Genomic DNA, 23,757 nt, shown 5'->3' on the forward strand with positions numbered 1-23,757 from the left:
ATCAAAAGACAAATGCATGCGGAAACTTCAAAATATAATTTTTATAAATAAAAAAAATGTGTAATTAAGATTACAAGATCATTAGGTGTATACGCATGGTTGGTTTTTTTTTTTATATATAAGATCATGTTCCAGGGATTTCCAATGTGTTCCTATATAAGAAACTGTGTTATTGAAATATTTACTTTGTGACATCGACAAGCCATGGAAAGAACAACTTTTGCAGTGTTTATATTGGCCCTCATGGTAAGTTTCAAAGTTTTACATTCCTCTTTTTTATACATAGCTCATTTCTTATTTTCTTAAATATTTTAACCAATATAGGGGCTTATGTGTACAGAATTGAGTTAACAATATATATGAAATTTATAAAATGTTAATATGATCTAGCTATTACAACATCATTGTTCAACTGATAAGCAATACAAGAAGGAGAAACTAACATTTCATTGAAAGGAGTGAACGGCATGTAATATCATGTATCAGCTCTGTTAATGTAATGTCGCTGTGTGAAATGTAATCATTCGGACTATTTTTTATCATTGAGTAAATAATCTTTTTCGGGCTTTGTGTAAATTGCTATAAAACCTTTTCCTCTATTTCAACAACTGTTTTGAAAACGTTTTAAATTCTGTGCAGCCTAAAGCTCACATAGTTAGAGTTAAAACAGCTAATCTTTCAATTGACTTATGTTTTTTTTGTTTATCTGACGCTTCATCTTTCATCTTGTTAATCATTTTATGTACAGGCTCATGTCATGAATTACTCCATAGTTGTTTGATTATTGATTTCCTTTCATCTTTACATATAATGTTAATCCTTCATTGAGTTATTTCATTGTTCACTATATATGATTTTAAATTGTAAACTATCGTCAGTTGGAATCAGACCCTCGGTGCTTATACAAACCAGACTCACGTAAAAGGATATTACGTAAGTCTTTATTACAATAAATCGATCGTTGGATTATAATTAACGTCCATGGGGGTGGGTCCAGCAACAAGAACATAAGCTATGGTTTGGCTCAGAATTTATCTCGTACGGTAATTGTAATACAAAAGCATTACGCTACATGTAAAAACTATACATATAGCACCATTTTGTTGATATCCGAAAGAGGAAGGCATGAATAAGCTTTGCTATTAATAGATGAATTATACTTCCGATAAAGATTCTGACGCATATATGAAAAAAAACGTGATTTGAATCATAATGTATTTAATTTTATACATGTTTTAATTTCAAGGAAAACGAATAAGAGTAACATTTGAGTAAATATGTGAAATTTAAGATTTAAATGAGGTTTTCCTTGCATTGTAAATAAAGTATGCGTTCCCAAACAAAAAAAAATATGCAGGGCTTGATCAAAAGACTTGGTAATTTTAAATACAATAAATAATTGGTTTTTGTTAAGCTTATTCATTGGGATATATTAAAAAGAAACCACTGGATGTTCACTGAACCTGATAGACAGTCTCTCGAATATTTTTAACCTTGTGAATATGTATGCAGCAACTTTACTCCTTTATACCTCAAGATAATGGAAAGTCAGTTCATGTTGAAGGCATTTTAAGTCATAATTATATATTTGCAATATTCAAGTTTTATTTATTCGTTTTGTTATCTGCTTTTCTTTGAATTTGTAAATTATATTTAATTCAAAAAAGTATTTGTGATATGCCTAAAAAATTAATGGATAAAAATTTAAATTGGCTTACACTTTACGCATGCAAGTATATTCATTTTTCTTGAATTATTAATTATACTTCCATTTTTCTTCAAATCATGTCAAATGTTTTAAAAATCTTCTCTTATTCTTTTTTTTGTAACTGATTTTTAAAAAAAAGACTTTAAAATGTTGCTTTTAATAAATTTTAATCTACTCCACATTGGTTTGATTTATTTCATGTTTCAGTTTTTCTGACCAAATACTTTGGAGAAATATTTCTTAAATAAATCCCCTTGAAAAAGGGTTTACATTAAATTTTAACAAACTTGAATTTTCTACACCCAATAACAGTTTTTGACAGAACTTGAAATTTGATCAGTGACTGTGACGAAAAGTAAAAACAAAATAAAAACAAAAATTTATCCCAAACCCAATTTGCCAGCCATTATTCAATAGAAAAAAAAACATTGAACAACTAGGAAAGACCATGCTATTAATGTTTACATTTGCTTTTGAAGATCTGAATTTATATTTCTCAAGCAATCCTGTTCTAAAATTGTTCTTAATGCAACCTTTCTAAATTTCTAAAAAAAATATTTACAAACATGTACTTGAGTAGAAAACTTTCACCTTAGATTAGTTTTTAAAGAAAAACATCGTTTCATTTCCGTAAACATAATCAATTGCATGAGTATTTGTTTGCTTCCAGGGTTTTGTTTGCGGCGGAGGATATGAATATCCAAAGGGTGGGAATAACTTTCCACACCCTGGTGGACAGTACCCTCGATATCCAGTTCCACACCCTGGTGGACAGTACCCTCCATATCCAGTACACCCAGGCCCAGTATACCCGCCAACAGGACCTAACTATCCACCAAGTACGAAACAATTTGTAATTTTTTACATCAGGATTTGCATTAAATATCTAGACTTTTGAATAACAAACTCTTTAGTCATAATAGATAGCTAACAAGAGAACTTATGCTACAAGTTTGATCTTTAGAGTATCTAGCAATCAATATGCAATTTCATACGTGCATATACGTGTAGAAATTTATCATTGCCAAAACTTATCAAAACAGATATGCTTCTCTTTCCATCACACGTACTTAATACACGTACGCGTACACGTTGGTTTGCTTTACCTATCTAATATATCTGTATTAAGACAATGTCTGAATTTCATATATGTCAACATTTTTGTACGAAACGTTTTTGTGTATTTTTTCGCCATAATTATATCAGAATGCCTTTGGAGATATTTTATCATCGGTATAATATGATCATTCTTAAAGCTCAACCATTATGAATAATCTAGAGATCAAGATAACAACTCTTCTTAATAAGGGTCTGCTTATGTTGTCTCCGTTGACAATGTGTGCAGATGAATTTTCTTTTCCTCTGGAAACAATACTGCTGATGAGCTACTATATTTTCAATACATTTTTTAAATTGTATAATTGTACCTCATTATGATAATTATATATAACAAGTCATCTAATTGGTCTTCTTAGTCACTGGACATAACAAAGGAAATTTCATGTCTTCCGAGGAATAGATATCATATAATACCCCTTCACAGTTTCGACATTTTTTATTGATTTTTTAAAAATTGCCGATATGAGCGTACGATGTTAACAAATATTCTTGAAAGTTTATTCTTTCTTTACCGTAAATTTGATCATCAATGATGCGAATTTACATTCTGTTTACATGTGCAACATATACAAGTTACTACAGAATAATCGACAGTAAATGGCCCTTATATGCATAAGATTAACTTGGAGTAGATTTTTTAATGTTAATCATAAGTGCTAATTTTGTTTTTATATTTGATTTTTGTGTCTTAAAAAAGGACTAGGACGTCCAAGAAAATTATTTCATGTTTATTGTTTCGTGTTGTTTGCTCTTATTTTTCTATGTTTGATGTGATAGACCCGTGTCTATTAAAAAAAAATTGACACTTAAACAGGGATGTAAAGTGTTGTGTTTTATTTTTTGTGTTATGTATATAACTAGTATAATCGCCATCTCTTAACTTATGTGTCTCTTAATCTGTGAAATTAATAATCATAAATGTTTTTTATAGATTGCGATAGGGTTTGTATTCCGGAATTTTGCATGCCTCCATTTGCAACTTGTCCGAATTTTCCACAAGCGCGTTGTGTGTGAGTATCTATCTATCTATCTATCTATCTATCTATCTATCTATCTATCTATCTATCTATCTATCTATCTATCTATCTATCTACCTATCTATTTATCTACTAGTATCTATCTATCTATCCATTCACCCGTCCATCCATCTATTTATCTATCTACTAGTATCTGTTTGTCTGTCTGTATTAGAAAAGTACATGCATATATTCTTTTCAATAAAATAAGATGAAAAATTATTTTTAGCGGAGTCTGTTGTGAGGCTCGATTTTTCATTGGAGGAGTCGATGTTACCCCGTTCTGTAGGGGACCAACTATCCCAGGAAGACCCCCTAAGAAGTATTAGTCATCAATAATGGATCTTGTTTCATGTATGCACTTTGCTGTTGCTCAATAAACAAGGTGTCATTCTCAGTATTAAATGAATACCATTTGACGAAATCCAAGACTTTTTTAATTTATTTTTTTGTTGGCAATAAATCGTATCAATCAGTAGAAAAAAAGCATTTTGTATTTACATGTAAATTATCACCTATACGGATTCCAAATCTAATAATAATACATTATAGATTTAGCTTTTAGATGAAATTATGTAAAGACAAAGGCGATACTATAGTATTATAAAAAAAAATTAAGTAAGAGTAGTATATCAAACACTTCCGCATAGGCCAAAGGAGGGCTAGAAACTCAAATATAAAAAAAGCCTTTTTTAATTTGTAAGAGCTATTTTTGCAATTATGATAATGTTAACATTTAGTTGATTGAAACTCCTCTGACTTTTTTAAACTGCATTAATAATTGAAGTGGACATTTGAATGGTGAAAGCCTTGTGTCAAGCTTCATGCGTTCAGTTACTGTATTGTCATATGATCTCGGAGGAGGGTTCAAATCAAACGGCCGATGAGGAGAGGTTCCATACTGACACACTCAACACCAATGACTGGATGGATGAGCAGTCCAGAGTTGAAAATGTACATCCAGTTGTCCAAACCTAGAGAAGCAGTTTCTGCTCAAAGGAAGGAAATGTGAAGAGGGGATATGTAGAGGTGCAGAAGTATCTACGGATTTTTAAGAAGCTCAAAATAGTCAATGGAATCTTGTGTAAAATCGCTTTTCATTGAGATAGGAAATTCTGACAGTTGGTTGTTCCACTGAGTTTTACAGTGATAGCATTGAAAGGAATCCACAATGATGTTGGACTTCCCGGAGAAGATAAGACCTCATGGTTAGCCAGGAAGCTTTTCTAGTGGCCAGGAATGGAAAGGTATATCAGCAATCATATAGAAACTTGTAGCAGATGCATATTCAGTAAGACCCCAGTTAGGCCTGCAGCTAAGCTTATACCAATTGCCTCGACTAGACCAATACAATTAGTCTGCACATATTTTTTTTTAGCATAGAGCAATCGAAAGGTGCATTTGAAAATAGCCTAGTAATAACTGACTATTTTAGCAGATTTGCTCAAGCTATACCTTGCAAAAATCAAACAGCTAACACTACTGCTATTGTTTTGTATGATAACTTCTTTATCCACTATAGCTTTCCTGAAAAATTACACAGTAACCAAGGGCGAATTTTTTAATCAAAGGTCACTAAAGAACTCTGTAAGCTCCTAGAAACCAAGAAAACCAAAATTACGCCTTATCATTCCTGAGGAAATGGTTCCGCTGAAAGGTTTAATCAAACACTGATTACAATGCTCTCAACTTTGAGTGTGGATCAGAAATCCGACTGGAAATGTCATGTTGCACCTTTGTTACATGTTTATAATGCCACTTAGAGTGATGCTACTGGATACACTCCCGATTATTTGATGTTCAGAATTGACTCAGACTTAAAGGAAGGTGACCATCATACTTAAGTACAAACACTCAGGGATATGATGAAAGTAGCATACAAATTAGCCTTAAAGGAAGAATTTTTGAAAAAAATGAGAACATTTTGATCAGGGAATTTGATTTAACAAGCTTGAAATAGTAGATATTTTTAGTTAGGAATGTTGGATTAAAGGAAAGCGCAAACTAGTCGTCAAATGGGATTCAGATAATTATGGTATCAAAGACATCCCATTATTGAGACATTTCTGTTTTTACGGTACAAAGTACCACTTGCCGAAAAACTAGAACATTACATAAAACTGTACACTTACACGCAACATCAAAACAGATGGTATATCGCAAAAATATAGTTAATAACATATTCCTGGTTACATACTCCCCCTCTTGGCTAAAATGGCGCGTGAAATTTCTAGAAGAGTATGCTGTTATAAATATACAACATGCATTAAAAAACACCGATCAAAATTCAAATAAAATCATTTGGAGAGAAAGGATAAAATATTCATCAATTGATACTGTAAATTCCTAATTAAAGGCGAGGAATTAATATCCACGTAAAATCGCGAAAAGCCTGTCTCGCGAATTCTAAAATCTCGCTTTCAATTTTGGGAAACATGTAAACTACATGAAACTATGATGATATTTCGGCATTCGCGATTTTATATTCTCGCGATTTGATAATAAATCGTTGAATCGCGGAATTAAGTACTCGCGTAAAATAAGGAATCTACAGTATTAATATTACAAAAGGCGATGATTATATAATCATTTATTGTCTTCTGGTTTTATTTGTAATTTTATTTGGGATTTTAAAAAACGGCGACAATAATGGCAAAGTGCAAATTACATCTTTTGTCTAGTGTTACTTTATACAGAGTGGACTCAGGTAATAAATACTGATGTTGATTTTATAATCGTTAATTTGAACAGATATGGATACTGTTCAGGTGTATAAAAAATTCATTGACAAAACAAATCACTAGACGTAGCGAATATGTTGTAGTTAAACAGTTTTTACCGAATTATTTTTTGCATCTTTTTATAATATATGCATTGAATTTCATAGGACATTAATATTATGACAAAGAGAAAACGATTTTAAAAGAAACAAAATAAAAAAGAAATTTCCCCTCTTCTGTTCCAAATTCACAAATTATGACATAATTAACCTGACAGAAATCTAATTAACACAAACAAGGAAAACACTTTAATTGGTGTGCATAACATGCACGGATTATTTCTTAGGGTTCATTGAGATCCTGTTTCAATTAATTTTCAATTTTCAATTTTCAATTTTCCCAATTAATAATTCTCACTTTGCTTTATCAAGTTAAAATGCATTAAAATTATGATAGATTTAAAGACATTGATGACAATTAATGTTAAAACTAGCTTTTTATTTTAAACAAAACGATAAAATTAGCCTTTCAAAAGTACAACATGTGAAATTACCTTGCACATTAAAAACACCATTTTATCAAAGAATTGGTTCAGCATTGTAAATTATCAAATGCGCAGATAACACTGGTTCAAATACTAGTAAACTGCACTTATTTTCCTTTACGGATCAGGGTCTATACAGCTCTTTACAACCCGATACGTTATCACATAGGTATCGTTAAAAAGAATATTCACTTGTGTTTAAATACACCACAATTTACTCTTTTGAAATCAACACGTCATCTTCTGTTACTGCTTTAACATAAAATATGAAATATGGTTTACCAAATTTGCTTCTTAGTAATACAAGGTTGCATATGTGGTTCAATCTCCGACTTTGTTTGTTAACTTTGCATTGTGTAACACATCAATAACCTTTGAGACATTCTCTAATCATCGTTATCATTCCAATACGACCAGTCGTGAAAAAAATTATTCGTATTTCTACTAGTTACAGGTTTGTTTTTAAACCTACATGTATATATACTAGAAACTAATTGTATTGCCATCTTCCGTTTGTTTAATACTCATTAGTTGAAATAACAGTTAAGAGAAAAATAATGGAACGATAAAAAAATTTAATACAAATTATCATATTCAAATTATGTATTTTTAAAATTTTCTAAAAATTCGGACATTTTAAAGAGTGAATTAATCTAAAGACAAATGCATGCGGAAACTTAAAAATATCATTTTAAGAAATTAAAAAATGTGTATAATTACGCAAAAATCATTAACTGTATACGCATAGTTTATTTTTATTTTTATAATAATATGGCCACGTTCCAGGGGATTTACAATGTGTTCCTATATAACATATAACTATATAAACTGTCTGAGTGAGTAATTGAAATATCTACTTCGTGACATCGACACCAAGGAAGGAACAACGCCTGTGGTGTTTATATTGGCCCTCATGGGAAGTTTCAAAGTTTAAAAAATTCCTCTTTTTATACAACGCTCTTGTCTTATTTTCTCAAATACTGTTACCAATTAAAGCGCTTATGTGTACAAAAACTGTGCTAACAATATATATATAATTGATAAAATGATAATATCATATGGCTATTACAGCATCATTGTGTGTACCCGTTCGATCAAAAAGCAATACACTAAGGGGAAAAATGAAATGTGACTGATTAATATATTTAAATGTGAGAAATTTAGAGTACGAGTCGTTAGAACAGAAATATGAAATTCGTTTAAAAATCGTAACTTTATATTTTTTTTTATTATTTAATATTTACAATATAATCAATGCAAGTAAAAATCAGCAATCAAAATATTGATAAAATATCTTATGACATCTTATGACTTTCATTTTTTTATATATAAGATTTGATGTAAGTAAAATTTAAGTATTTTTTATATTATGCAAAATTTTAACACAGGTTTTGTTTTTAAGATACTTAATTTACAAATTTCAATCAAATGAGTACATTAGTACGCTTTATTGCAAGTTTCAGCTTTTCTGGCTAAATGATTTTAAAATTTTTGCAATATTTCTATATTGTTAGATATTGCATTTCAACAAACTCGAATTCCCTACGCCCAGTAATGCTAAATGTTTTTGTGCCAAATTTTATTGAAATTGGACAAGTGACAGTGACGAAAATTTAAAAAAATTAAGAACAATTATGGACATTTATATCAAATCTTGTCTGTTAGTTATTTGTAAATGATAAAAACATTCAACAACTATGAAAGGCCATGTTATTAATGTTCACATTTGCTATTGAAAATAGAATTTTCATTTCTCATGTTATCGATCCTTTTCTTAGTTAGACTTACCTAAATTTCTAATAAAGTTTACAAACATGTACGGGAATAGGAAACAGTTGTCTTAGATTAGTTTTAAAGAAAAACATCGTTTCATTTCTGCAAAGGTCATCAATTGCATGAATATACCGGTATGTTTGCTTCAAGGATGGAGGATATGAATTTCCAAGGTATGGGAAAAACTATCCACACAATGGTGGACAGTACCCTCCATATCCAGTCACCAACATATCCATCAACAGGACCTAACTATCCATTCTCTGGATATTCATATCCATATCTGATCTAATCTTCCTCCAAGTAAGAACAATTTGTGACACAATACATATAAGCAGAACTTTTAATCTCACCATGTTGTATATTAAATAGTTATGAATATCTTTAAAGATTCCGGTGAACAAATGTGGCTTGTATTCCGGAAATTTGCATGCCTTCATTTTGAACTTGTCCAAATTTTCCACAAGCATTGTGCGTTTAAGTATCAATCTATCTATGTTCTCTCGTCTGTCTTTATAAACTCAAATACATTTATCTTCTTTTTCAATAAAACAAAATTTTTAAAAATGATGTTTTGTAAGACATTCTGTGGATGAACACCTCGATTCTTTGTTAGAGGAGTCCATGTAACTTCGTACTGTGGTGAACAAACCCAGAAAGACCCCTCAAGAAGTATTAGTCATTCATGATGGATCTTATGCATGCATTTTGTCGTTGCTAAATAAACATAATGTCATTTACAATATTACTGTATTCATTCGATGAATGGTTCAGATATAGTTCAATCATTCGATTTAGTCAGTACTAAAAAACCCAACCATTTCATTTTTACCTGTGAATTATCACCTTTTCGAAATCGAATTGTGTTAATATCATAGCGAGTACAGCCAAATGAAAAAAAATAATCGGTTGTTTAGGGGATACTGCAATAGTTCTGAGGCTCCAATTTTCATCGGAAAAATCCATGTAGCACCGTACTGTCACCAACTACCCCAAGACGACTTCACAATAAGTATTAGTCAATAATTGGCTCTTTGTTATTGCATGCACTTTATTATTGCTGAATTAACAAGGTGTCGTTTACAATATTGCTGTATTTACTCCACGCAAACTGTTTTTATTTTATTTAAGTTTTATTATATTAAACCCTCTGTCTTTAAATTAATTATATTATTGTCAACACAAAATGTAAAGGATTTGTGCAATTTAGGTAAATATATTAAGAATGCTTTTGTAATCAGAAAACTTCATGTATAAACTTGCCTTTTTTCAAGTGACCAGTGTATGTATTGTAACATGTGTATATTAATTGTATATGTCTATGATCTGTACAACTGTTGACTAATAAACAATACAATACAATACAACTGATTTTGAAGTTCTTGAGCAGAACTGCGCTGCATTTAACTCAATTGATTTTATAAGCAACTGAAGGCAAAAAAACGATCAAATAGAGTAGTTTTAAAGGTCACATCCAAAAAACTATGTGAACACGCGCTCCACGCTTTTCACTTACTCAATTACATTTTTTTTACAACAACAGTTGAGCATTTTTAACAAAAAACGATGATTGCAACGACTTAAAAAAATTCAAATTATAGAATATTTAAGCTATACACGCTACCATTATATATTCTTTTCTGTGCGGTAAAGTAAAAATTAGGTTACTAATGTATTAATTTAATTTTTAAAAAAACATGTGTGCGCCGATAGCCGGGAGAAGAAATCTTCTAATTACGGGACAATCAAGAAGCGAGTCTGTTCATGCATATTTATGAGGGAAGAAGAATTACAAAAACTCTGCGTATGTGTGTTATATTAAAACTCTAGTCGATTTTAGATGAACCGGCCAAATTTCGGCGTTATCATGTATTAAATTAATAATCATGCACATGAGTGGTCGGGTAGAAGCACAAGAAACTTGACATGTGTATAAGACTACCTCAATCTCGTGTCCACTCGCGCGGGATTTGGAAGAGATGGATTATATAAATGATCATGACATCGACAAGATCTCAAAGAACACCTTTTCTAAAAAAAAAAAAAAAAAAAATGCCAATGAATTAATGTTCATTAATATTATTTCATTTAAAAATTTTCATTTATTTAATATTAATGAATTACGAAGCTAAAAAAAAATTCATCATGATCAGGTTTAACTTTTTTGTTGTTGATCTCAAACGTTTCTAGTTTTTTTTTTACATTTTAGACTACAAACCCACCACTAATTTATTTCTGACAACATGCATGTATACTTCAGATGGGAATAATAATGCTTTTACTAATTCTTAATTTACACTCTATCGTTCAAATCAATTTAAGGATAAAAACACTTTTATATGTAATCGACATTCAAACAATTCTTTGTGTTTGCAGTTAAATAAAAACATGTGTGTAACACGCGAGTATTGTGCATTAGATCGCCGCTGACCGCTAGGTAGTCCAGCCGCGGCCGATATCTCCTTGAATGCATGGGACAATTACAAGAATACAAAAGTAATATTTTATCTGCCTGTTTGGCCAAGTCATTGAAAACTGACCACGCTCATTTTTAAAAGTCAGAACTGACTTATACCTAATCCATTATTATGGCTGTTATTTTTCTAATCTCAAAACTGTCTCAACTGCTATGACTTGAACGTTAGAGCCTGGTGAGTGACATTTTTGAGCAAATGTCTTGATTACATGTTTTCACAATCTAAATGCGGAAGATTTCACAAACATAACCAAATATGTACATTAGTCAGCCTCACAATATCACTTCCTCTACTCAGAAACAGGAAAAAAATCCTTTCGTATATATTAGTATACAGCTTTCCAATTAGTTGTTTAAAAAATATTTTGGATTATTTTAATAATGTGATATAAAGTGTTCATCTTCCAAACTGTCTACAATGAAGTGGATTTTCTATATTTGTTTAGTGAAAGTTAGCCATTGCTACGGTATGTATTTATTTCTTTACAATGACCTAAACCATTTGATATAGCCGATTTTACTCCTCACAGGTATAAACATAGGAGCTCCGCCTCCGCCCCGGCCGGGGCTTGAACTCACGACATCTGGAACCTACTCTCATACATGCAGTAGTGAGCGGCCTCAGCACTAACCATTTGGCCATCAAAAAGACAAAAATATTGCTTTCGATGACGAACGGATTCTAGCGCGCTGGTCGCTCACTACACAGCTGTTTGAGATACAGGTGGAATTTAGTTAAACGACAATTTGAGAGGATCGGGACGATACACGCTGCAAAGATATATACATATAATAAGCACAAAAATTGCAATAACTCTCAAATTTACTTATACCTGCCCATAGTGAATGAAACAGATATACATAAAGCACAGGGAAATTCACTTTTTTGGAGCTTCACCTCCGCCCCGGCCTGGAATTGTACTCACGACCTCTGGAACCCACTCTCGTAGTAGTGACCGCCCACCGCGCTAGCCACCCAGCTGTTTAGGTTCCGTTCATCATCAAAACCAAGATTTTTGTCTTGCCCAGATGGCCGAAAGGTTTGCGCGCTGGCCGCTATATATATATATATATATATATATATATATATATATATATATATATATATATATATATATATATATAATGAGCTGCGACAGATAGAAATCGACCTTACCTCGTGTGACGTAATGTTGAGGAACAGGAAGAAATAAAACATTACATTTTTAGCTTATTATTCAGTGTGTGTTGTAACCCAATTTTTAAAAGACATATGAGGCTTAGAGTCTTCAAACGTGTTAACTGGTACATGTAAATGCTGCGTATGGTTTTATGATTGCTACGTATTGAAGGCAGTCTCCATGGCTGTGCGTTAACAGAATCAAAAGGAACATCGAACCCGACGTTAAAAAAAATAGCAGACGATACACGACTATGAACAGATGATTAACAGCGGTAAAGAATATTACACATATTACACGTATTAGGTAAGTAGAATTACATATTCCATAGCATGAATAACGAAACTTTCCTTTGTTTATATAATTTAGTCCAATGACAGATAATAAACACAATCAGCATAAACTTGTCCACGAACAATAAATATTCGTGAATGTGTACATGGGCGTATGTACGATTTATACATGATAGGTTTTACGTTTTCTGAAATTTCTGATGATTTCACGGAACACAGAATCAAAATGTAATTGCTATTGATATAATACTGCCGACAATTTTTTACAATGTTCCACAAAAACAAACAAAACATTAGTTCATCCATTAGATTCCAGAGCTTTGAACTACAAATTACGAAACTAAGGGTTTTTTCACGATATAAGGTGGTTATCAATGTTTACTAAATATATCTATAAAATACCGAAATATCAGTTGTTGAGTTATAAAGTTATAAGCGAAATACAGAGCTTACATGCAGTCAGTTTTTTATAGCTTTATGTAAAAAAAAAAAGGCTCGTGCCATGCTTTTGTTTCTTTAGTTGGATTTTTAAAAACAAATTAACCTCTCTAAGAAATTAAGATATATTTAATAATGGTCTTTTATTTTAAATTATAAATGATGATAATATTCTGGATATGATGTACGTTCATTCACCTAAATATTTCATCTAAGACAAAAAAAAAAACGAAATCAAACTTTAATCTAAAGTTATACCCACACATTAACCGTCATACATTAACGAGTTTTATAAAGGGATAGAGGGACAAAGTAATGTTACGTATCTATATCTATAATCTATAACTCTTGGCACAGATAATGTATGTTAGATTTCTAAGGTAGTATTTGATCTTAGATCATAACATTCAATGTGTACCTTTTTGTCTATGCCAGGCACGGGGTAATCGTAATCGAGTAATCGTAATCGATTGTAATGATTACTCTTTTTCAAGTAATCGACAGTAATCTGTAATCGAAGAGATTTTCGAGAGATTTTCGAGAGAGAGAGAGACAGAGAGAGAGAGAGAGAGAGAGAGAGAGAGAGAGAGAGAGAGAGAGAGAGAGAGAGAGAGATTACTCAGTAGAACTGCTTAATGATTGACCATTATTGAGAGCGAAACAGAGCGGGGAGAAGGGGTATACATGTATTTTGTGTCTATTTTGAGAGAAAAACAAAGGGGTGTATAAGTGTCACTAAGGGTGTTTGTCCTGGTCAGTTAAGTAATCCACAACGCAGTTAATGAGGTGTGACCAACCTAATGTTTAGATAACAATTAAACTTTAGCCCCAATAAGGATTTGGATTTTAATTAGAACAATTACAAGCTCTAAAAACAAATAATCCAAATCAAGATTTTAGCAAGGTTCCCCAAATTATAAAATAAATATCTTAAAAAGATTGAATTCGATGTCTCAAATTATATCATTCTTAATGAATATCCCTATTTAACTCTAAATCTAAATCAACTTGAAGAGTTTTTACACTATGTTCAGAAGAGGTATCATTTACATTTTAGTGGAAAATAATGGAAGTAATCGATTATTGATTGATTACTTGTTTTCAAGTAATCGATTACAATCGATTACAGGACAAAAATGAATGTAACCGATTAATAATCGATTACACAAAATTCCACTATATAATCGATTATTAATCGAATACATTTTCAAGTAATCGTGCCCATGCCTGGTCTATGCCATTGTGATAGTATTAAAGACACTTTCACTAAGAGCTCTGTTAAATGTATCCTGTCATGTTACAGTTATTTTTTCCCCAACCGTTTTTGTGTTAAGTTTGATCTGCCCTTACCAACTTTGCTTTGTTACGTGTCACTAAATTTTCTGGCCCTGTTAAAAAAATTGCCCTCCGCCCCAGCTCGAATGTTTCTGGATCCACCCCTGCGTGAACGCAACATATTTTGGCATGAAAATTTTCCTGTACACCGAAACAAAAAATATGCAGATTAGAGTCCCACCCCCATAAAAATCCACAATATCAAAAAAAAGATATTTAAGGTTGATATTTGAATAATATTGTTCATATTTGAATAAAAAAGTTGTTATTTTATTTGATTTTAATTTCATCCGTTTTAATTACAAAATAACTTTTTTTTATTCAGTGAACAGTATGGACAAGATTCCCTGTGCGGATCTTCGATCCGGGATCAATGACTTTGAAGAGGAAGCTACACAGTACTTTCAGGAGTATGTTCCCCCTTCAGCTACCCCGTCGGCATTAAGTCACTCAGAGAATGACGATGCTGATCCAGATGAAGATGACGAAGATGATATAAGAGTGGATGGATACTGCGCCGATCGGCCTACCGCGACAGTCTCATACCAAAATGAGGACACGAATGGGTAGATGGGGTATATAGAGTGGATGTTTGAAAGCGGATGAACAGAGAAGTGTATTCGTAAAATTGCTTACTTCAAAGAATAGTCATTTTTTATGGATGATTCATTTCATGATTGCTGGTCACACGAAATGTCTTAAATTTGTTAATCCTGTTTCGACATGGTCAAAAAGAATTTCCGCAGATCGGAGGGGAATGGCATGGACCAAATTGAAACAGTTGTGGAAAATTCATCTTGTTTTTAAATTGAGGATAAACATGGATGAAGTTCTCTACGGATTTCCAGAGGTTTACGCTCAAGCTGGACCCTCAGCAGATAGAAAACGCTATCAATGTTATCAATTTTAATCAATTTTGTTACAAAACTCGAAAACTTTTCTCCTTATATTAACAAAACTAGAGCAAAATGTTAATTTTTAAGCGAACTTTTGACTTGTCAATACTTCATTTTTATGACATCAAAATGATCATTGTTCAAGTTCATGGTTGCACTTATACATAAGTACTGTTGCAGAAAAGAATAAAAAGGTTTGATTTATTATTCTGCATACCTTGACATTTCTTTAAATGTAAACAAAGATTATAAATGACAAATTTAAAAGTTCATCAAGATATGAACTAAGTTAGTATGTGGTTATATCTTCTGAGAAAGCATCTCGAAAGATTTGATAATGTAGCAACCAAGTTCATATTCTGATGATTTTTTTATTTAGCTGTTTACTTCTTAATTAAAAGACATATATATTATAAAAGGTCATTCAAGATTTCATGTTTGAACAGAAATAATCTTTCCTCTTCCGTCACTGCCAATACATAGTCTCTGTCTTTTTTTTCCTTAATTGTAATTCTGAAGAAAAAATCGCTGGCTGGTAATAAATTCAGACTTTCTGAATCGATTCTGTCCATTTTTTTTTTCTCGTTTCCTCTGCCACCTTTAAAAAAAACAAAACAAAAACTAAAACTAGTGCACATGCTAAAAAACTACCAAGATGAAATGCGATGGAAACAAAAGTGGTTTAAAAGGCTATCTGCAAAATTTGTATCTTTTATTGTTATAAAAAAACCTCTTTTTTGCATATTTTGCATACATTTTTAATGATTTTCTTGCTTGTTCAATACTGACTATTATTTGCAAATATCTTTGTTTTAGAGATACTCAGTTAATTCAGTAATTCTAGACATTGTCTTCCTTAAACTTTGATAATTTTGGTAACCATAGGTGTGGGGCACTTTACGCTGTTGTAAGTTTACAGCGTACATGTAAAGAGAGTAAATCTCATTCACGCATTTAAAATATTTTTACAGTAAGTGTTACAACTGGAACTGTCCTAATGGGACTAATACCCCCGCAAGGCTAATTTCAAATGGGACAAATAATTGAATTGAATAATAAAGGTTTGGAACACATACAAATAAAGAAAATTCTAGAATTGTGAAAAAAAATTAGTAAACAAAGAAAAAGTAAAATCAAAATTGTCAGAATTTCACTGTAAATACATATGTATAACAGTAATACATTTACAAGTTTATGTATCTGAAGATATTTTTTTAAATTGTTTTAAAGAAAAACCAACAAAATAACAATAAACCCTCCCTTTGCAGTAAATGGAAATACAGGTAGTCAAGCAATGCTCTTCTGTTGATAAAACTTTGAATATCTTTCTATTAAGAGTCTTGACAGATGCAGTAAGTTGTTTCAAATTTTCCTCACTTTCTCCTATGGTACAATGGAACTCCATATCAGAAAATTGATCCTATAGGACTATGAATTTCTTTGATCAGATTGTTAAGTTTAATAAACTCCCAAAAAATTTCAATGATTACCATACTATGTAGAAATATGTAAAAAAGAAAATTCAATATTACAAACAATTTTAATATTGCCAAAACACTAAAATCATATCAGTAATTTTGAATTTCATCTAAATTAATGCCCTTTAGGGTCACTTCAATTTACTTGACTAATAAATTTAAACAACCTCTACAAGTAGTTAACCTCTATTTTAATAATGATATTATGTATTTCCTTATAATGATAGAAACTTTTGGTTTACATGAAACAGTTTTAAAATAGCCCCGAAACCACCGCCCATTTTACAGATTATCAATTTTTCCTAAACACATCCTCCATCTAAACCATGGCTCAGATAATGGCCCCCTTGGGACAAATGAATTCAGCCAAACTTGTCTTTGATGTTTTTATTAGCTCCTAAGAATTTATCATTAACAAACAAAAATTTTGCATTGTCAGTTGATAGAATACTTATAAAAAATAAATTTAGTTAATACATGAAGACAAAAAACCTCAATCTGGATGTATTTATATAAATATATTTTAGAGTGTTTTAATACTATTAATTAATTAATTAATTAATAAAATCTGTAAGGATTACCTCCCTTACTTTTCAACATCAGTGTACAATATATAGAAAAAGGAAAATGAAAACTGTCATAAAATCATTAAATATTGTCTGATCTTAAAACAAATTGCAGGTGCACATCTTCAGATGGTTGTAAACATATGTAAAATTTTCAGACTGTTCCATGCTGTAGTAAAAAATTCTATAGAGGGGATAAAGTTTCGTCTACAGACAGACGGACAGGGTGAAACCAATATACCCCCTAAACTTCGTTTGCGGGGGTATAAAAACACCTTAACCTTTTCCTGATTGCATTGCAAAAATAATGTAAACTTCGTGATATTTTCGAGCAAATTAGAAAAGAAAAAGCAGATTTAACTTTATATTACGGTAGAATGTTGTAAACATATATTTAGCGTAAAATGTTTAAGTGTTGTGTATTAATATGTATTTACTTTTTCACAAATTAAAATTGACTTAGCATTACCTTGTCAAAAAGAGAAATGAAAATTTATAATTAGGTAAAATTATGAAGATACAGTGAAAAAGGGCAGTTTATTATTTATGTTATTTATACATGTACTTTGTAGTGTAAGGGAATTGTTTTCTGTTTTAATGCAGCGATAAATGTACTTGTGTTAGACAGATAAACAGTTTGTTTTAAAATGTTTTTGCGCGTGTCTTTTTTTTTCTCTTTTCTTTTTTTTTTTTGGGGGGGGGGGTTGATTATTGTCAACTTTATATAGAGTGATAGAATGAAAATGTATCAATAATGTGTATTAAGACTATAATCATTATATCCCTTTATTGTATATTTTACCTTAGCTTTCATGTACTCTAGCAAATTTTATATCTATGTTTTTCATTTCAATATAGATTTTAAGGTGTTAAACAGAAGATGCTACAAATGTGTGAATGCTCCTAACTTTTTAATGTCTGTCTTTGGTAAAGTAATGTTTTGGTAAATGAATATTCAGTTGTCATTAGTTATTATATGACTTAAATACGTTGAACTAACAGTTCCATGTTTGTTTTCAAATTCAAAACAAGCACCTGCCTACAGAAGTTAAACGTGCATAAATATTTTTTAAACACCTAAAATGCATACATTTGTTCTTTGTGATTCTGTAAAAAAAAATAAATGCAACCTTACACCATATATTATGTGTATTAAATTATAAATATCCTCATATTTACCTTCTAATTCAAAAGTTAATCATTGTTACAGTGAATGTCGCCTTTAACAAACCAGCATATCAACAGAACCACGTACATAAAAATTATAGCACAGGTGATGCCAGTAATGCAGTTGATGGCCGAAAGTCAGACCTGACAAGGAGTGGTGGTCAGTGTGTCATTTCAACTACCAGAGAAACCGCCACGTGGTGGGTCAACTTAACAAGCATTCACAGCATCCATCACATTACAGTCTACTACATGACAAACAATAAATCATGGGGTATTGTCTTTTTTAACAGTAACTGATTTGAGGAATTATTTATGAGTTTTATCATGCAAGTAAAGCATACTGTATAAAAATAATCTTCTGCAATAACTTACGTTTGTTTTTAATGTAAAAGTAAACTAAATTGAAGAAAATGTAATTTCTAATCACTATTTTAAAAACCTATCTGTCAAATATTTTCCACATTAAGTTCTTCAAATCCGGTAAATTGTCATTGATTGTCATTGCAGAAGAAGGAAATCTGCTTATGAACATGCCTAAGAATTGTTTTAACTAAAAATATATATCCTTACACTTTGAATATATGGATGGAACCAGCAATTGGTTTTGTAACATTCTTAATACCTATAAAAATAAATAAATAATGAACTTATCTTCCATTCTAATTGTGTTTTTATTTTCATTGCAGGAGCTTCTAATGACTTGACACGAAATTTTCTGGGATTCTCTTTATATGTATCCAACACAACAAATAAACTACATGGAACACTGTGTTTCAAGGACACCAACTTTACACTAGACACCATACCTGCTGTATTCACCACCATCTGTCCTGTTTATGGACAATATGTCATTTACTACAACGAGAGACTTACATCTGTTACCTACCCTGAATATTACTCATTTTCTGTTGGAAATAATCTATGTGAGGTTGAAGTATATGGTAGGTGTTCCTTATTATAAAACAGTCTTCAATAATTGTGTTCGTTTCTACGGTTTTTCAATCATGTACATATTCAATTTTGAAATTTTGAATTACCCCATGTTATGTGATTCAGGGAACAATATTTGTATTTAACCTACTGTGTATATTTTAGATATGAGTTTGTTTTGGTCGCCAATTGTTAATAAAGACAGCTTTTGAATATATATACTAGCGGAAAAAAGAAACTGTGCATTATAAAATTTAGTATAATTTTTTTATATCTATTGTTTGTATTTATTAAATTTAAACAATCGATAATGGTAATGTTTTTGACAATATCGGATGCTAACCGTCCGGATGCACGGACTTTTTCATGGTTAGTGAGCACCTGTTTATTTAAGAATTGTACGCACGAGTTTTACGGGCCAATACCGTTTGGAATAAGAACTGTAAAGGATTTGTTTAAACTTTTTTGTTAAGGAAATCACTTTAGTTTCAACAAAATTTACCCCTATGTCATGCCACGACTCAACGAAAACAAACATAATCGTGCTGCTTGGATGCTGCAAGCTGGAATGGCACAAAATACTGTAGCAAGACACTTTGGAGTTCATCGGAACACCATCCAGTCATTATGGAGACGTTTTCAACAATCTGGCAACACTCAGGATCGACCGCGCTCTGTGCGACCTCGTGTGACGTCACGTCAACAGGACAACCACATTAGACTTGTGCATCTGAGAAATCGTTTCCAGACAGCAAGTTTGACTGCCGGTAGCATTCCAGGGCTTCGACCAATTAGTCCAAGAACTGTGCATAATCGTCTGCGCGAGCAAAACATCAGACCAAGACGTCCAGCAGTGCGCCCAGTACTGCTTCAACGTCATCGTATCGCCAGACTAGCGTGGTGCATACGACATCTGCGATTCAGAATACAGGACTGGGCCAATATTCTGTTCACTGATGAATCCAGATTTCATTTGGATAGCAGTGACGGCCGTTGTAGGTGTATCGTCGCGTTGGGGAGCGTTACCAGACGCTTGTGTTGTGCAACATCGACAATTTGATGAAGGAAGCGTTATGGTGTGGGGTGGAATATCAGCACATGGAAGGACCCCTATACAAATTGTCAATGGAAATATCACCGGAGTACGCTATCGACGTGAAATTATTCAGCGTCATGTGATACCCTTCATACAGAGACATCAAAATCACATCACTCTGCAGCAAGACAACGCACGGCCATACGTTGCACGTGTAGTCAGGGACTTGTTTGTTCAACAGAATGTCGATGTCTTGCCTTGGCCAGCTGTTTCCCCCGATTTGTCGCCGATCGAGCACGTCTGGGATGAAATGTAAAGACGTTTACGCCGTTTACCAAATCAGCCAGTGACATTGGCTGATTTAGGCCAGGCTTTAACCAACATCTTGAACAACATCCCTCAAGCATCTCTGAACACTTTAGTGACGTCAATGAGGCGTCACTATCAAGCATGCGTGAACGCAAATGGTGGTCACACGCGTTATTAATTTTGTTAATTCAATTTCAAATAACAGTGACTTTCGAGTGTGCTAAAATAGACGTTATTCGACGTTGACATTAATGTGTTATGAGATGTTGTTACGAATACATGTGTTAACAGTATTACAAAAAGTAAAATTTGTTCGTTGTAATTTTTAAATGTTTTTTCATATATTTAATAATGCAGTTTCTTTTTTCCGCTAGTATACATTGTAGATTCTAAATTTTTAAAACCGTGACCCCAGACCAATTCGGGGTTTAATGTATAACAAAGAAGTATATCGGAAAAAAATATTTGAAAAAAAAATCTTCTCAAGATATACAATGCTACGATTATTTACGGTATTTAACTAAATATTAGCGTCCTCATCTTTCCATATCCTCATTAAGGTCACCGTGAACTTCTTTCATGGTTTTATGTATAGTTCATTTTACACAATTTTGTTATATTTAATACGTGCAGGATAATCAGATTGGCCAGTTGATGTATTCTAGCTCTTAAGATATCTTAGATTTGTTGCCCAAAAAGGAGACATTTTTTTATATGTGATTTAATAAATTGTCAAATCTTGGAATACGAGAGAGTTTTGAATACTTTTTAAGAGTGTTATATTTGAATATTTCAAAACAGAATTATACAAGAAATGTTGTTCAGGTAAGCAATGTGACCCATGGACCTCCGGTATTTTTTATTTAACTATTTTTTCGTGTCATTGATTAGTTTTAGCGTTTTTTATATCTTGTGATATAACCGTTAATCTTTCACGACACCTATAGATATCGAGTGTACAGTTGTTGTTTTTTTTTCTTTCTTTTTTTTCTTTTTTTAGTGCTTCTAAGTGCTTTGTGTTGCTTGTTTTTTAAAGGATGTCCTGTTGCTGGATGTTATGGATCTACTGACTCATTTCCCTGCCCGGATGTGAACTGTCATTACTGTCACAAAGAGACGGGCACCTGTCAAATGTGTCAACCTGGGTACATAGGTCCAAGGTGTGAACTAAGTAAGTTATATGTATTTAAATTGTATAAAACTAGTTTTTTTAAACTTTTTTTAATAATTTACTGTTCAGTATTCAGTGTTCACTTTTTAATCAGTATTAAGTGAAACATAAATTATGTAGATTTTTCCCTGATAATTTGTGTGGTTTTTCTTTTACATATCTATCAAAGTATCGACGTGCAATTATCATATAAAGAAAAAGAAAACAATCATGCAATGGGTAAATCTGAATAAGACAGAAATAAAAAAAATATTTGAATACACAAAATGTTTAAGATTATTTAAATATAAAATTCGAAATTGTATCTAGGGGTGTTGAGTCACGTTATGTCCGCCTTCACGATATGTCCGCCATCTTATAAATTTCATTACTTTTACTTTTTTATCGCCATTTAAAGTTTGATATTACGAAACATGAACGATTTGAACGTGCATTCCTATGTGCAGACATTATGCAATACATTTCCCCGTCGGATATGATACGATCTTTCCGAGTTTTTGACGGACATACGTTTCAACGTTTTGAGATAGTGTGTACATTTATGATAATTAATTGTTCGTCAACAAAAAACAAACCTAAGGTTTTAAACTTGAAAATAACGAATTCTACTTATATTGCACGGATTTCTAGTATTTAATTGATTTGCTCTGTCTTTCAGTTTATAATACTTAAACTAAATAAACCTATCCCAACCAAAAAGATAATTATTAGGTCATTAACAAAAATACCTGTCAATGTTGTCTTTTCGGATTAAGTACGTGTAGACGCACACGGTGTTTTTATTGTACGCTCCAACCAGTAGACGATGTTTGTTGACATCATAACCAAGACTCAATGGCTTCATTGTCAATTGTGATTTGGTCAGCAGGTATGAAAGAAACTGACCGTCTTGGTCTAACATCTGTACTGTACTAGTCAAACGATCACACAACAGGATATGTGACAGCGAGTCAACACAAATTCCACGCGGCTGTAGGTGTGATCCTAAAGGATGTCCAGAGTAGGAGAAGCGAAATTTACCTCCGCGCTCTGTCACTACTATAGCACCAAAACCCAAAATGCCAAAGTCAGACACTATGATATCCCCATTATTGTTTTCTGTTATATAGTTAGGATGGTGGTACAATTCCAGTCCATCGTGGTCGTATTGTAAAGTTTGTGCTAGGTGTCCGGTTTTGTTGTATCAGGTTACTTTGCCTACCTCAGGATACACCCTAAACATTTCGACCAGTAGATCTTCCGAAAAAAGAAACCAGTATACACATCAAAATCTCCAAATAAGGTCTGTTCTCTGAATAAACGTAGAAGTTGATTTCAAATCAATTGACATTTTAATGATGTTGAAATCCCTGTGTACAGAAATTAATTCACCTTTACTTGTTACGGCATGCACCCCATTACAATGATTGAAACACAATTTCTTCACATGATGAAGAATATCATCCGATGGGCTTGTCAAGATGAGATTTTTTTGTACATAGACCCAAATCTTGTGAGATGTTACACACGAAATGTGACGACAATGGTTAATACCGCTCACTGTAAAAGATTGGTTTAGCTTAGGGGGAGACATTATTTCTAGAAAGCAATCATTTCCTTCCAGAGGATTTTCCGTCTTT

The 23,757-nt window shown here is 32.1% G+C and overlaps 3 protein-coding genes across 3 annotated transcripts in view; all 3 read left to right on the forward strand.

Annotated features, from left to right (window-relative positions):
• Positions 1-23,757, forward strand: part of LOC105329683 (calcium and integrin-binding protein 1) — a 179,798-nt gene that overhangs the window by 18,467 nt on the left and 137,574 nt on the right. The window lies entirely within an intron of this gene.
• On the forward strand, positions 133-4,240 carry LOC117687426 (annexin A7-like). The gene is made up of 4 exons (XM_034463899.2): positions 133-246; positions 2,379-2,547; positions 3,759-3,837; positions 4,073-4,240. Exons 1-4 carry the CDS (start codon positions 205-207, stop codon positions 4,170-4,172), a joined length of 390 nt encoding a protein of 129 aa, XP_034319790.2. The 5' UTR covers positions 133-204; the 3' UTR covers positions 4,173-4,240.
• On the forward strand, positions 11,693-23,372 carry LOC136275974 (uncharacterized). The gene is made up of 5 exons (XM_066086436.1): positions 11,693-11,823; positions 18,733-18,963; positions 19,379-19,633; positions 22,004-22,138; positions 23,326-23,372. Exons 1-5 carry the CDS (start codon positions 11,775-11,777, stop codon positions 23,370-23,372), a joined length of 717 nt encoding a protein of 238 aa, XP_065942508.1. The 5' UTR covers positions 11,693-11,774.

The sequence above is a fragment of the Magallana gigas genome, chromosome 1, assembly GCF_963853765.1.
Source record: "Magallana gigas chromosome 1, xbMagGiga1.1, whole genome shotgun sequence".
In the NCBI taxonomy this organism is placed as follows: domain Eukaryota; kingdom Metazoa; phylum Mollusca; class Bivalvia; order Ostreida; family Ostreidae; genus Magallana; species Magallana gigas.

Excerpts from the sequence above, each read along its gene's own strand:
- LOC136275974 (XM_066086436.1), top strand. The coding sequence starts at position 11,775 with ATGAAGTGGATTTTCTATATTTGTTTAGTGAAAGTTAGCCATTGCTAC. Across the intron at positions 18,964-19,378 it reads GACAAACAATAAATCATGGG|GAGCTTCTAATGACTTGACA; the intron begins GTATTGTCTTTT and ends TTTTCATTGCAG. Across the intron at positions 22,139-23,325 it reads AGGTCCAAGGTGTGAACTAA|GTTACTTTGCCTACCTCAGG; the intron begins GTAAGTTATATG and ends TTGTTGTATCAG.
- LOC117687426 (XM_034463899.2), top strand. The coding sequence starts at position 205 with ATGGAAAGAACAACTTTTGCAGTGTTTATATTGGCCCTCATG. Across the intron at positions 247-2,378 it reads TGTTTATATTGGCCCTCATG|GGTTTTGTTTGCGGCGGAGG; the intron begins GTAAGTTTCAAA and ends GTTTGCTTCCAG. Across the intron at positions 2,548-3,758 it reads AGGACCTAACTATCCACCAA|ATTGCGATAGGGTTTGTATT; the intron begins GTACGAAACAAT and ends TGTTTTTTATAG.